This window comes from Misgurnus anguillicaudatus, chromosome 19 (genome assembly GCF_027580225.2).
Source record: "Misgurnus anguillicaudatus chromosome 19, ASM2758022v2, whole genome shotgun sequence".
Classification (NCBI taxonomy): Eukaryota; Metazoa; Chordata; class Actinopteri; order Cypriniformes; family Cobitidae; genus Misgurnus; species Misgurnus anguillicaudatus.
This window is the reverse complement of record NC_073355.2, coordinates 35,773,038-35,787,239: the sequence shown is the minus strand read 5'-3', so window position 1 is coordinate 35,787,239 and position 14,202 is coordinate 35,773,038. Positions and strand designations below refer to the sequence as shown.

General features: G+C 37.9%; 2 protein-coding genes across 7 annotated transcripts in view; one reads left to right on the top strand and one right to left on the bottom strand.

The window, feature by feature from the left end:
• Positions 1-14,202, bottom strand: part of pik3r6b (phosphoinositide-3-kinase, regulatory subunit 6b) — a 109,478-nt gene that overhangs the window by 73,260 nt on the left and 22,016 nt on the right. The gene's annotated exons all lie outside the window — the stretch shown is intronic.
• ntn1b (netrin 1b) overlaps positions 1-14,202 on the top strand; it is a 70,599-nt gene that overhangs the window by 40,975 nt on the left and 15,422 nt on the right. The window contains exons 3-5 of the mRNA XM_055194677.2: positions 2,684-2,872; positions 9,386-9,535; positions 13,231-13,284. Of these exons, the coding sequence (XP_055050652.1) occupies positions 2,684-2,872; positions 9,386-9,535; positions 13,231-13,284 (393 nt within the window). The remainder of the gene's footprint in view (positions 1-2,683; positions 2,873-9,385; positions 9,536-13,230; positions 13,285-14,202) is intronic.

Genomic DNA, 14,202 nt, shown 5'->3' with positions numbered 1-14,202 from the left:
TCTCAACGGAAGAATATACGGGTGTGAGGCGTTTGTAAAAATAGATCCACAAGTTTACAACGAATGATAAAACACCTGTTGGAAGGCGTCTTTTGCGGCGATTTTTGTGTGGGCGTGTCGGTGGGCACCCCTGATCACTCGGTGGGTTTCACGTCTTTGTAAATGAAAGTTTAATGCATTTTAGGAAGGATTGTTCCAGTGCACCTGCAGCCATTGTAGAGGTGGGGGGTGATACATCAAACACCCGAAAATTCTCGGGCCAGCATCATATGTCCAAATTTCAGTCAAAACCGTTCTATTACAAAATAAACAATCTGAAAACAGGGCTTTAAGTGTAAAATACCCAACTTGTCCTTTAAAATTGCCACTTTGCAGGTGTGAGCAAAAATGTGCCATTTTTGGGTGTGTCCTTTTAAATGCAAATGAGTTGATCTCTGCACTAAATGGCAGTGCCGTGGTGGGATAGTGCAGATTAAGGGGCGGTATTATCCCCTTCTGACATCACAAGAGGAGCCAAATTTCAATTAGCTATTTTTTTCACATGCTTACAGAAAATGGTTTACCAAAACTAAGGGGCTGTCCACACGGAGACGTGTATCACTGTATACATATACATTTTTTATCGTATTGGCGTTTCATCCACGGATCCGGCGTTTTGGGAGACTGAATCCGCTATTTTTTGAAACCGGGTCCTAAAGTGGATAAATCTGAAATCGACACCCTTGCGGTTTCGTGTGTACAGTCAATCCATATATTTTGTGAAGCGAAAACGTCACATCACGTCACGTGTCGGAAGCGTCACACGTAACAGCAACAACAATAACGGCGGACTACGTGAAGCTACTAAAGCCTACTAGCTTTATTACAGCCAAATTTATTGCTTCTATGCAATTGTGGTGAGCAACAAGCGATAATGGACAACATCATACGTTGGTTATGCGCATGCTCAAAGTCTTCTTCTCCGTGTATAGTGTATATCTGTGGCAGAATTACAGCGCCCCATACTGGTCCGACATATATACTACACCGCTTTCAGTCGGTTTCAGTGGTTTCGTATGTGCGCAGATATTTCTTGAGACGACGCTGTGTTTACGGATTATTTTTTATATAATTTATCGGATAGGGAATGCACCGGCTTCTTGTGGACAAAGAATAAGTTACTGGGTTGGTTTTTTCACGTTTTCTAGGTTGATAGAAGCACTGGGGACCAAATTATTGCACTTGAACATGGAAAAAGTCAGATTTTCATGATATGTCCTCTTCAAGCAGACTTGACTCATTATTCAAACATTTCCAAACAGGTGCATGATATTAGTTATCTAACTTAAATGTTAAACAAAAACAAAAAATGTTATCTACAGTCTTTGCAAGCTAGCACAAATGTTTAAGTCAACGTATCACAAGTCAAAACCTAATATAGTAGGTTGAACTGACTTGCATAAACAAGTTGTTTAACTTCATGCTGCATTTTGAGGGACATGGAGAGCGAGAGAGAGCGAGAAAGAGAGAGAGAAAGAGAGCGAGAGAGAAAGAGAGACTTGAGAGACTTGGTATGCGGAGCGCTGTAAGTGTTGTAGGTGTTGGAGGGAAACTTGACAGCGGTTTATTTTCTGCGTGTGTGAGAGACAGTTTATGTCCCTGTTTAGTAACTCACCCCTCCACTCTTCAGCGGGTGTGAGAAGGCTCTTTTGCGGTTACTATAGCTCAATACATCTGTATCAGTCTGGCATCTCAACAAAGCGTTTAAGCACATTGGTGGAACACAAGATAATGTTTGTCATAAAACACTGTTATGAACTGATAAAGGTCTTTTGTCCCATCTTAATGTGCAGAGTGTGTTTGAGAAACCAGTTTAAAACTCTACTTTGTGCCACTAATAGATTGGAAATGGCACACTTCACCTTTAAAGACAAAGGAACATAATGAAAGGATCCAGTTTGAGAAAAGACATCTAGAAAATATCTATTAAACGTGTCAGTTATTAACTAAAGTGTATCAAGAATATTTACAGTATTTGATTTGCAAGTATATAAATGGATAATAAACATTTTGGTTTGTGGATTCTGGCCTAATTATTGACAAAGAATAATGTGTGTGATATAAAAGCTTGACTTCTAATAGCCAGGAAAGGTTAAGGGTCCAAACCATGAACAGGTGTGGTGTGTGCATAAGTGAGTGCTTTTATGAAGCCATTGTCTCTTAATGAAATATTATAATGGCCAGAGTCCCAGAGATGCAATGATGTCATTAAAATAATAAAGTGCTCTCAAGACGCCAGTCAAAGCTTTCGCCTTCCTCTCTTTCACTGTGTGATGGGTTTCTACGATCGCCGGGGGACAGAAACAGCCCTTAAATCATTTTACATCACTTCAGTTTCAGATTCGACATCATGAGGAGGGCTAAGCCATAAAAAATAAAATGGCAATAAAGCAATAGTAAGATCGTTCGCTAAAAAAAAAAATAATACACTGTAAATGTGAACATTTATGTCTCTTACCGATATACCAAAAATACCATCAGGTTTTCATCAACCTTTCAGTCGTCTCGCTGCTTCTTAACTATTTTTTTCTAAGAATGTAGATGCACACAGGGAATAGATCTGTTAATGTACTGGCAAAATTTTAACAGCTGGCACTAAACCTCTCTCTCCTTTTGTTTTCTCGATGTCGATCTCTCCTCACAGCCTGTCACTGTAACCTTCACGCCCGACGCTGTCGCTTCAACATGGAGTTATATAAGCTATCAGGGCGAAGAAGTGGAGGTGTGTGTCTCAACTGCAGGCATAATACTGCCGGACGTCACTGCCACTACTGTAAAGAAGGCTACTACAGAGACATGACCAAAGCCATCTCACATAGACGGGCATGCAAAGGTAAATCATTCAGCATAAACTGTATGTTTTCTGGGTCATATTTAGTACAAAGAAATGTGCATAACACAATGAAGACCAACCACTAAATATACAGTACCACTAAATGAGTCTAAACAATGTTACTGATTTGTTAAAGGAATGTTCTACTTGTATAAAAAAAGTTTTTTTATTAAGTTTTTTGAGGAAAACCTTCCAGGATTTTTCCCAATTATTGGAGACCCCCAGTTTAAAATAGCAGTTTCAACACAGCTACAAAGGGCTCTAAATGATCCCAAACAAGGCATAAGGGTGATTCTCACGAAATCCAGACTTAAAAGGTGTCCAGCATCAGATTTTTTTTAAAAAGCCCTTGAAGCCAATTATTTTTTTGCAAATATAAGATTAAGGTCTGAACATACTATAAACATTATTTTTAGAGGATTTTAAAAATATTTCCTATAGAATTATTTAAATTTTTTAGATCATTATCAAAAATTATCATTACCGCAACATGATATTACATTAAATATATGCATTTACAAACTCATGTTTCGGTAATGAGAACTAAAAATCTGTCTAGGTACTATGACAAACAAAATTTCAACTTTTATCTGGAGAGAAAAATAAGAACTGCTTACTTGGTAGCCATCTTGAGTGTCACAGTCAATTATGTCCCTTCCAACAAATTTTTTTTGAAAATGTTAGTTCCTTGAGGGCTTAAACAATGATTGAAAATTGTTACGGAGGATGAGAAAATTGGTCTTGGACACATTTACCAATAATCATCAAATACCACATGTTTCTTTACTGTAAATGTTTATAGTATAACATGCACTGAAGCTTTTTATTTTTTAGATTTTTTAATTATAAGTATTTCCAAATCCACATTGCAGTAATGAACATTTTCCCCCTTAATGTGGAAAAAACAACGAAATTGGTTTGTATGATGTCATTTGAAATCATGTGCAAAATAGTACGTGAAGAGATGTATGCTTCTTATTTTGATATTCTTACTTTGCATTTACTTTTTTATCAAAATGTTTCATTTTTCAAAATGCTTGTCTTGCGCTAGCCGTATGATGCGCCAGCGCGACCTTATCGTTAGTTTAATTAATTAATATCATTTAACATACAACAACATCGGAACGGTCCTTTTTCTCCACACTTGTAAAACACTGGAGTGGTAGTTTCGCATACGTCATGCGTGACAGTTCGACGTGATTACGCAATACGTAAGGTCACGCTGGCACGTAACACGGCTAGTGCAATACGAGAAGTTGTAATTTAAAAGTACATATTTTTACATTTTTGGCATTTTCTTGCCAAAAATAACAATCTTTTTGCTAAATGGGACCCTTATGCCTGTTTAGGATCGTTTAGAGCCCCTTGAAGCTGCGTTGAAACTAAACTGTTGAGGTCCAATAAAGTCAATTAAGTTGAGAAAGATCCTGGAATGTTTCCTCAAAAAACTTAATTTCTTCTCGACTGAACAAAAAAAGACATCAACATTTTGGATGACATGGGGGTGAGTGAATTATTAGGATTTTTTTTATAAAAGTGAAGTAATCCTTTAAGGGGTTCGGGAGAGTTCCCATCATGCATTCCAGCATAAAAAATATAATGTTAATAAGGACTGAAAAAGTTGTTGCCTGTGAATCTGAACCAAGTCACAATTTATTTGCTCAACTTGCACAATTACAATGGGTTTGAGCTGAAAGAGATTGTAAAAAGACAGGGCGTTGCGTAAAAAGCACAGGTTAAGTAGAAAAAGACAGCCGTAGAATTTGAGAGAACAGAAGATAATAACAATAATAATGAAACAAGGCAAGTATGTGCTCTCTTACGAAAGAAAAAATACATTTAAGATCATATAAGTTCACGTTTACAGGTCAGATAATGTGTAAGTTTAAGCAATGAAATTACACAATTTAACTTTTGATTGAAAGATAAGGCATATGGTTGAAAGAAAGGTACATAAAGTTATATTAATACATTTGGCATCCCTTGGGAATCGAACCCATTACCTAGCTATTGCTTGCACCATGCATTTACCAGTTAACATACAGGAGCACAATTTTTTTTTAACTAAAATGTTCATCACAGCGATGCCATTAAATAACAATTTTCGTTTCCTAAAAAAAGCATCCTTTAAAGCAGTGGTTCTCAAACTGGGGGCCGCGAGATGGTGCCAGGGGGGCCCCAGTTTTATGACATTTTATGAAATACATTAATTTATCATGAATTATGTGTAATTAAACCTAAAAAAAAATAAGGCTAATAACCAAAAGCACTACTTTTTTGTATAATTTTATGGTTTTTTTTTTTAATTAAAATGTTGAGAACAGCTTTTTGTCACAAATTTTCTTTGGGGGGCCGCGAAGGAATGCACCGTTTACAAGGGGGGCCGCATGCTAAAAAAGTTTGGGAACCACTGCTTTAAAGAACCGTTCTTTACTAATCTTTATATAGTCCAAAGATTTTTTCCTCTACAAGGAACACAAACATTCGGAGGAAAGGAACCATTTATCCGAAAAAGGGCACCTTTATTTTTAAGAGTGTAGTTTCACCATAATGCCAGGCTTTCACTGACCCTCGGCCGCTCCCATAGTTCAATCACTCACAAAACGTTTTGTGCAATTGCACATTTCTCAACTTTACGCCAAGATAACTTGTTCTCATCCTGCCTGCCGGACTAAAAGCTTCAACAAACCTCAGCATAATTGATACGAGAGAGGCCGCTTACCCAATCGCCGGGGGAGCTTAATTTTCACGGGCCGTCGGTATCCAAAACGCAGATGTGATGGATGGCAAACACTACGCTTGTTTTATTGACATTGCTGCGTATTATCACAAAAGGAATGCATCTGATTCGGGAGAGGTAACAAATGGTTTTCAACAACTCTTCTCTGCCAGCCAAAACATTTACTCAAGCTATATGCGGGATGCATGGGGGCCAAATGGGAGGGATGGAGGTGAGCTAGTTTTACATACTGCGCAATAAGTAGCACTCTCACCCGGCCTCTTGTAATGACCTTAACATATATGGCCGCTAAAGTCGACGTTCGTCCGGGAAATGTTAAGAGGTTCCAGTTACAATTCTCAAGTTTTGGCTAAAGAAATCGAACCCGAACCCAAGCTGATTGCTCCACTCTCCTCAGGTGACAAAGCGCTTGTGTTGTGACGTCGCTCGTATTTATTGCTCGAGTCAGCCAACCATCTCATTGTGCTTATTTTGGACAGGAAAAACGCGACGTCGTGCCAGCAGCGTTCAACGTTGATGAAAATTCTATAGGGGGTCATTTGGAAGAAAAAGGAATATTGCTTGTAAATAACAAGGAGTTACATGAACTACCATGACAAATCAAGTCCAAACCCAGATTCATTGTCTGTGGCAGCCTGGAATGCCTCATGCTTTACTTCCCAGATTAACAACTTCATTCCTCATCAAGCACAGTGTAAACACCATGTCGCCCACCAAGGCTACGCCAGTGGCCCGCACTTGTTTTCTCTCTATCCCACCTTTCTGCTTAAACTTTTCAAAAGTTTAACTTTAGAGTCTACAACACATTGTTCCACGCTCGTTCCCCGGCATCTCCTCTTACTGCCGCTAAATTATTAGTAGCTCTGGTTTAGATTATGGGCTGCCGAGCTGCAGGGTCGTCTGTGAAGGCGTACGAGTGATGTCGTAATTCAGCAGGAGGTGGGCTGGTTGGTGGGTGGCTGAAGCGCGGAGCGGTAACTGCTGCTTTTTAACAAACGTTAAGTGGGCATTGAAATTCAAAGCATCCCGGCGCAACGTGAAGGACTTATTAACACAAGCTAGACCCTCGGGAACGGCGAAAGTGAGGCAAATCTGAACGCTGTAAATCATGTTTCTGTTTTGAAGATGCCAAAGCATGATGTCAACACAACTAGTTTTTCCCTGGAGGGCTGTCAATTCACAAAACAATATGCATCTGGATTGTTTCAATTACTGATCTTGTTTGGTCTAAAACTTCCAATCCTACAGAACGGTTTGTAATTATCTGCAGTTTTGTTTGTATCAGGGAATTAGGCAATTAATCATATTTTTTAAGATAAGAAAGTCTCTAAAGATAACAAAGTCTATCGCAATCCAAGAATGCACTACAACAATCTGTTGGGAAATATAAATAAATAATATAAATCTATACATAGAGTTCTGTTTAAATATGTGTATTTATATTTTTATTCATGCATTAAAGGATTAGTCCATTTTCTTAAAAGAAAAATCCAGATAATTTACTCACCACCATGTCATCCAAAATGTTGATGTCTTTCTTTGTTCAGTGAGAAGGAATTATGTTTTTTGAGGAAAACATTGCAGGATTTATAATGGACTTTAATAGAGCCCAACATTTAATACTTAACTCAACACTAAACAGTTTTTTTTAACGGAGTTTCAAAGGACTATAACAATCCCAAAAGAGGCATAAGGGTCTTATCTAGCAAAACGATTGTCATTTTTGACAAGAAAAATAAAAAATATGTACTTTTAAACCACAACTTTTCGTCTAGGTCCGGTCCAGCGCGACCTAACGTAAATGCGTAGTGACGTAGGGAGGTCACATGTTACATATATAAAACGCACATTTGCGGACCATTTTAAACAATAAACTGACACAAAAACATTAATTAGTATCAGTTGCCATACAACAACGTAGGAATGGTCCTCTTTCTCAACACTCGTGTTCGTCCTCTGTGACCTCTTGACGTCATGACGTATTGCGTGGGGTCAGCTGGCGCATCACGACCAGATCTACATGACGAGAAGTTGTGCTTTAAAAGTGTATATTTGTTATTTTTATTGTCAAAAATGACAATCGTTTTGCTAGATAAGACCCTTATGCCTCGTTTGGGATTGTTTATAGTCCTTTGAAACTCTGTTGAAAAAAAACTGTTAAGTGTTGAGTTAAGTATTAAATGTTGGTGTCTATTAAAGTCCATTAAAATGAGAAAAACCCTGCAAAGTTTTCCTCAAAAAACATAATTTCTTCTTGACTGAACAAAGAAAGACATCAACATTTTGGATGACATGGTGGTGAGTAAATTATCTGGATTTTTCTTTTAAGAAAATGGACTAATCCTTTAAGCGCCTACTTTTTACACAGCGTATTTTCTCTAGGATTCGAACCCGTGAGCATCCACGCTGCTAAAGCAATTCTACCACAGTGTTCAGGTTTTTATCATTAAAGTTTCACTTTAGCTTGGCAATATATATTAACATCAAACAGCGCTGGAAAAAGCTATAAGTGCGAGGAGGTTAACCGAGTCGTGCGCTTTGTGTGGCGCGACGAACCGTTAACGGAGTTGAATGACGTACAACCAAACGTCTATTCTTTTCAGAACAACGATTTCTTTTTGGCACCGTTCGCAACCTTTCCCAAGTAGACATAAATCTGAGACGAACAACTGCCTTTGTTACTAATTCAAGAAGTGACTTCTAATATTCATCAACTTCTCCGTTCCAAGAGCTCGCAGTTCTCACTACGGCTGGACCACTACGAGTGATTTCCAAATGAATTCCTGACTACATAAAAATATCTGAAGGCCTGAAGGGAAGAGTTGAGACTTCAAACAAGCAGCTTTATTGTAAACGTTTGGCAGGGCAATCGGACAAAAAAATTCTCACATTAAATGTGCGATCGTCCCGACTAACAGCTTAACCAGAGCACCTTTGAAGTGCTTAACGTTCCGTCATTAATGGGAACATTACTCAGACTTTATTTGCTGGGGTTTTGTCTTTGCCAAGAGCATTTACGCTGGAAACTTGATCACAGGGAGCGCCGAACAACGCCTGCGGATGACAACACTGTCCGATCGCGAAAATGATTAACTCACAAGGTACCTGTTGCCTTTATATAGTGGGTGACTACAAGAACCACACACACACACACACACATTCACATGTTACTCTGGACAGAATCCAGGCACGAACGTAGACACAGGTGTGGGCCATAACTGCTCTTTTACGTCCACATACTAATTTTAAAGAGAGGTTTGGAAGAGCTCAAATTAAAGTTTTACACTTGATAACATTTCAAGGGGCATAACCTGCACACATAAACATGACTTAGGTTTCAGCTTCGCCAAAAATGATCATATGCAGACTACCAAAGACCTTGAGATTTAACATCACGCTGTAAAAAATGATTCAGATATTTCTATGCTACTTTAACTTAACAAATTAAGTTAAACAATTTCAACTTGTTTATATAAGTTATGTCACAAGTCAAAACTTAAAGTAGTACTGTAGGTTGAATTGACTTGCATAACTTGTGCAGTGATCAAAATGTAATATACGGTAGGTTTGAACAATAATACATGCAATGCTTTGAAAATGCATTACTATATTGAATTTTTATGTTACTATTTGTGTTACAACATTTATAGTATGCATCTTGAAAATGGAAAATCAAGCGATCTGACTTGCATGTAATTTAAAGTAGCCATTACATTTAGTTAGTAGTAATGCATCATCATCACTAACCAGCAGTTTTGTTTCATTCTCTCCAGCCTGCGATTGCCATCCAGTCGGAGCAGCCGGTAAAACCTGTAACCAGACAACCGGGCAATGCCCGTGCAAAGACGGCGTGACTGGCATCACCTGCAACCGCTGTGCTAAAGGCTACCAGCAGAGCCGCTCGCCCATCGCCCCCTGTATCAGTAAGACCAAGCCGCCCGATTCTTCATCTGTCTGCATTAATTATTAGTCTTTATAAGGATGTTTGTGTTTAAAATGCCATTTAAGTTATTTATGGAGTGCTCAAGCTCGGTAGATTGAAACAGCATGGTGACTGTAAATGCTTGATCAAGATATTTAGAAATATTTCCCTAATGAAAGTAATACACTGGGGTCCAAACGTCTGAGATCATACTGCTCTCATGCTGTAAAAAATCTGGAGGTTTTTAAGTTGAATGACTGAAAACAAACAGAAAGTAGTGCGAAGTTCAAATGAATCAGAAATATATGGAGGAGCGCACAATTTCTAGGTCACAAATCAAATGTAAGCACTGCAAAAAATAATTTTGGTTTTTATTAAAAATATATTTTTTAATGTAAGAAGAAATACTGTATTATTTTGACGGGCTGTCAAAAAGATTTTTAGACATTATTATTGGCAAAGATTTTTTTGCAGTGAATACAATTGTAACAATGTCTCGGTTTAGCCCTTTCTTCAAAAGATTGGATTTCCTAAAGCACATTTGTACAAACATAGCTGCGTTTTCATTGCAGATTTGCGCAAAACTTTAGCATTATTACAAGTCGACAAAAACTATTGTAAAATGACGCTGTTTTCATTAACCAATGATATGCGACTAAAACACAGTTTTTCCTCTCACGATAAGCCATTCCAAGCAAAATAAACAGCAAGTAGATTACCTTAGTTTATATTTCATAGTTAAAGCGTATACATAATGACACTAACTTTGCAGAGTAAAATGTGTACTATAATGTATACAATGTTAACTACAAACGGGCTGCCAAACCTCCCTTCACCCTTATTTTCACAAGTTAATTTTAGCCACTAGTCAGACAATTAAACAAACAGAAACCGGAAGTAAAGTTCTGACCAGACGTGTAACCACGACAACGCACTTGCATCCAATGAAACGTCTATACTTGGGAGCAGACATCAACTAAAAACTTTTTTGCAATATATAGTCGAAATATTTGCGAAATTGACGTGTTTCCATTGGACGTATTTTCAATATGCAATGTCAATTTGCGCAATATAAAAGGTAATAGAAACGCAGCTACTGTCAGTTAATGCAAGCATAACAGATCGTTTTTGTATGAGATTAATTTATTTTTGTACAATGTTTATAATTTATAACTTTCATTTTTTTTAAGTTAGATAAATAGAAAACAGAAGCAATAGTGTTACTGGTGGTCTGATTCAACGCTATCTCATGGCAATTCATACGTATTTTACGAGGTGGCTAATTCGAATTAATTCATACGACCACATTCATTTTACCTCAGCCAATGTGAAGTTGGGGTTAGGAGTGGGGTTTCGTTAGTTTTTTAATGATAGCCTAATTGTAAGTTTTTGCAAGATTAATTTCGTACGAATTCATACGCATTAGCCAAGTCGTAAAATATGTACAAATTCTCAACCCAGTCTCACAGAGTTGCGTATAAATAGCACGAAGTGTAAAAATCGTGCAATACATACGCCAAATTTCACTTTGGCGTGCATATGATACGCCAGTCCTTCCCATTCACTTAAACGGCGCATCTTTTTTAGTCATTTTATTTATTGGTTTCTCAAATTTTTTTTGCTGTTTTTTACCATTTTCGCTTGGGTTTAGGGTTGAAACAACTTTTCGTTATATAAAAATGACATCCTAACCCAAACCCCCATTCTAACCTCCAAGCGACCATGACTTAAATATAAACAAAAACGTGGAGAAACCTTAAGCAAATCTGAAATCTAACCCTAAACCCAAGCGAAAATGGTTTAAAAAACAGAAAAAATTTGAGAAACCGATAAATAAAACGACCAAAAAGATTGGAAAGAAAAAGCCGTTTAAGTGAATGGGAAGGAGTGAAATTTGGCGTATTTATTGCACGATTTTTACACTTCGTGCTATTTATACCCATCTACATGAGACTGGGTAGCAGACCATTGGACCACACTGTATCTCATTTAAATGTTTGATATTTTGTTATATCAGTACTGTCTTAATGTAAATACCATTCTGTGAAAATATAACCTCGATAACTTAAATATAAAAGATTGAAATCAATGTGAAATCAATGACTGAAATCAAACTTTTATTATTAAAGCGCAAACAAGTCCTGAATTAATTCTACTCTTACTTTATGCGTAAAATGACTCTTGGTCTTGGTGTAGCATACGTTATTAGTTCCCATTACCACCCACATAGATATTCTGCATAAACACATATTAGTATTCATGATTTCATGGCCCCGGACCATTTAATTTCCGTATCGGTCCCCTGTTCCATTATTTCCTTGGATGGACATCTCGTTGATTGCCCTCTGCTAAGCCAAACAGACCATGAAGCCCTGGCTCACACGACCCGCTCTGCCCCGAACCCGCTGACGGCCTTTCAACTCATAAATCTCGCCGTGTGCTCCAGGGGCATGATGGGTGATATGTTTATTGGCAGTATCAACAAGGCAGCAGCCGGTTTGTGTGGCGATAAACGACAGGCCCACACAACAGCTGACATTTCTCGATAAGGCGCTCGCCGGGAGCCCAATACAACGCGCGGCTATTAATGTTAAGCACTTCTATTATGTAGTTACTGATGACATCGTCAATAAAGATTTATCTGCCCCCTTGACAATACGAGTCATGAATCCATTCAGATTTGCTTGGCAAGGATTCGTGTAGGCCAATGAAACCCGCGAACCCAACGAAAGCATGTTTTCTGCTGATTTGTCGGCGTAGGTAACAAATGTGCTGTTAAACCTGGATAGCCCCAGCAATTGAGTGGAAAATATTTGCTTTTCTCGTATATTTTGTGAAATAACGTGCTTTTGTTTTAATAGGTTGATATTAAATTTTTGCAATATCAAAGTATTTGCCAACTTTGCCTTTTTATAAGCCCAAATCGCATATTGGTGTGTATGTTAGAATAGCAGAATGTTTAAAAGTGAGACAACGGGCCTAAGACAGGAGACTCAATAAAACTAGATACCATAATTTTCTTATTAGTAATATGTAATGATTCGTTTCATAGTTCGCTCCCACAGTTTTGCAGCACATTTAAAGGTGCAGTGTGTAATTTTTAAAAGGATATCTTGACAGAAATGCTAAATAATATACAAAACTATATTATCAGGGGTGTATATAGACCTTTTAATAATGAACCATTATGTTTTTATTACATTAGTATGAGAAGTTTTTATCTACATACCCCGAGGGTCCCCTTACGTGGAAGTCGCCATTTTGTGCCGGCATGTTTCTACAGAAGCCCTAAATGGACCAACTTTTTACAAATTTGTCTCCATCGATGACATGTTTTTCTGGTGGTGGCTACCGTAGCTTCTCTTTGCGTTTCAAAAGCGAGGGAAGAGCAGTGGACTGAGCCATTGGTTGCAATTCCCAACCTCACCACTAAATGTACACACTGCACCTTTAAAGCAACACTAAAGATTTTTTTTACCCTAAAATAACGTTTCCAAAAAAGTTTCAGTCGTTCATCCACTCCAAACAGGGTGAACGGCACTTTCACATTCGCTTTGCAGCCCTCTATCGGCCTAAACAAGAAGTTTCCAACCTGTAGGGGGAGCAAAGAGCAAAAACTCTTTAGTGTTGCTTTAAAGGTACAATAAAGAAAATTAGGCATCAAGTTTTGATTATTTCTCCTATTGTTTGTTACAGAAATTCCCATTGCGGTACCTACAGCGACCTACAGCAGTCCAGAAGAACCCACAGGTGAGTTTAGGGAAAAATGCATTACAAAAATACTGAACAATACTGTAAAAAATGCAAAACATCAACTTGGTTGGGCACAAAAAGGTTACGTCCTAAATACTGAACGAATTAACAAACATTGACAAAGATGAATAAATGCTGTAGGAGTATTGTTCATTGTTAGTTGTTGTAAGCTATTGCATTTACAAATTTAACAAATAAATAATAATCATTTTTACTTTACATCAGTTTATTTGCTTAGTACAGCAAATAACGTCCAATCATTAAAGCCCTTCGGGGTGACTGTACATTATAATCACGTCACTTTTCGTGATAGCATCAACAAACTCTATGAGCGGAGGCTGGCCGTCCATATATGTTTTGTCTCAGTCCGAGTTTAATCTGATTACATGCTTCATTTAAATGTGTTTGCTGTTCGGTCACAGTCTCGCAGTGTTGTATTGTGAATGAGAACACGGTCTTGTACGTTCATTCATACTCAATTACTCAAGCAGCCAGATCACGGCCTTCGTCAGGGACGCAGACGTCCCGTAAGGTCGTGTTCGCTTGCCGAAAAGTTTCTGGCTTTTATCAGCTCTGAGAAATTTCTCAATTCTTTCCGAGTAACTCTGTGTCTACGGTAGATCACACAGCAGTAAGCACTAACCAGAAGTCATGGTACTCAAATGGGGGAAGCAGAATTGAATCTGGCCTGTACTGTGTCCCATTGTTTTTCCCATCTTTACTTTTGTCTATTAATACAAAGTTGTAGTTGTAGTCTAGTGGTAAGCACACAAAGATTAAATAAAATAAAATGTTTATGATCTATTTAAGCAAGAAAAAAATCTCTCTGTGGTTCCACTGGCAATAGCACAGTTGTGCTTGATGGACTGTATTAAGTAGACATTTGTCCCTCCACAGGGGACATCCATTATTGGG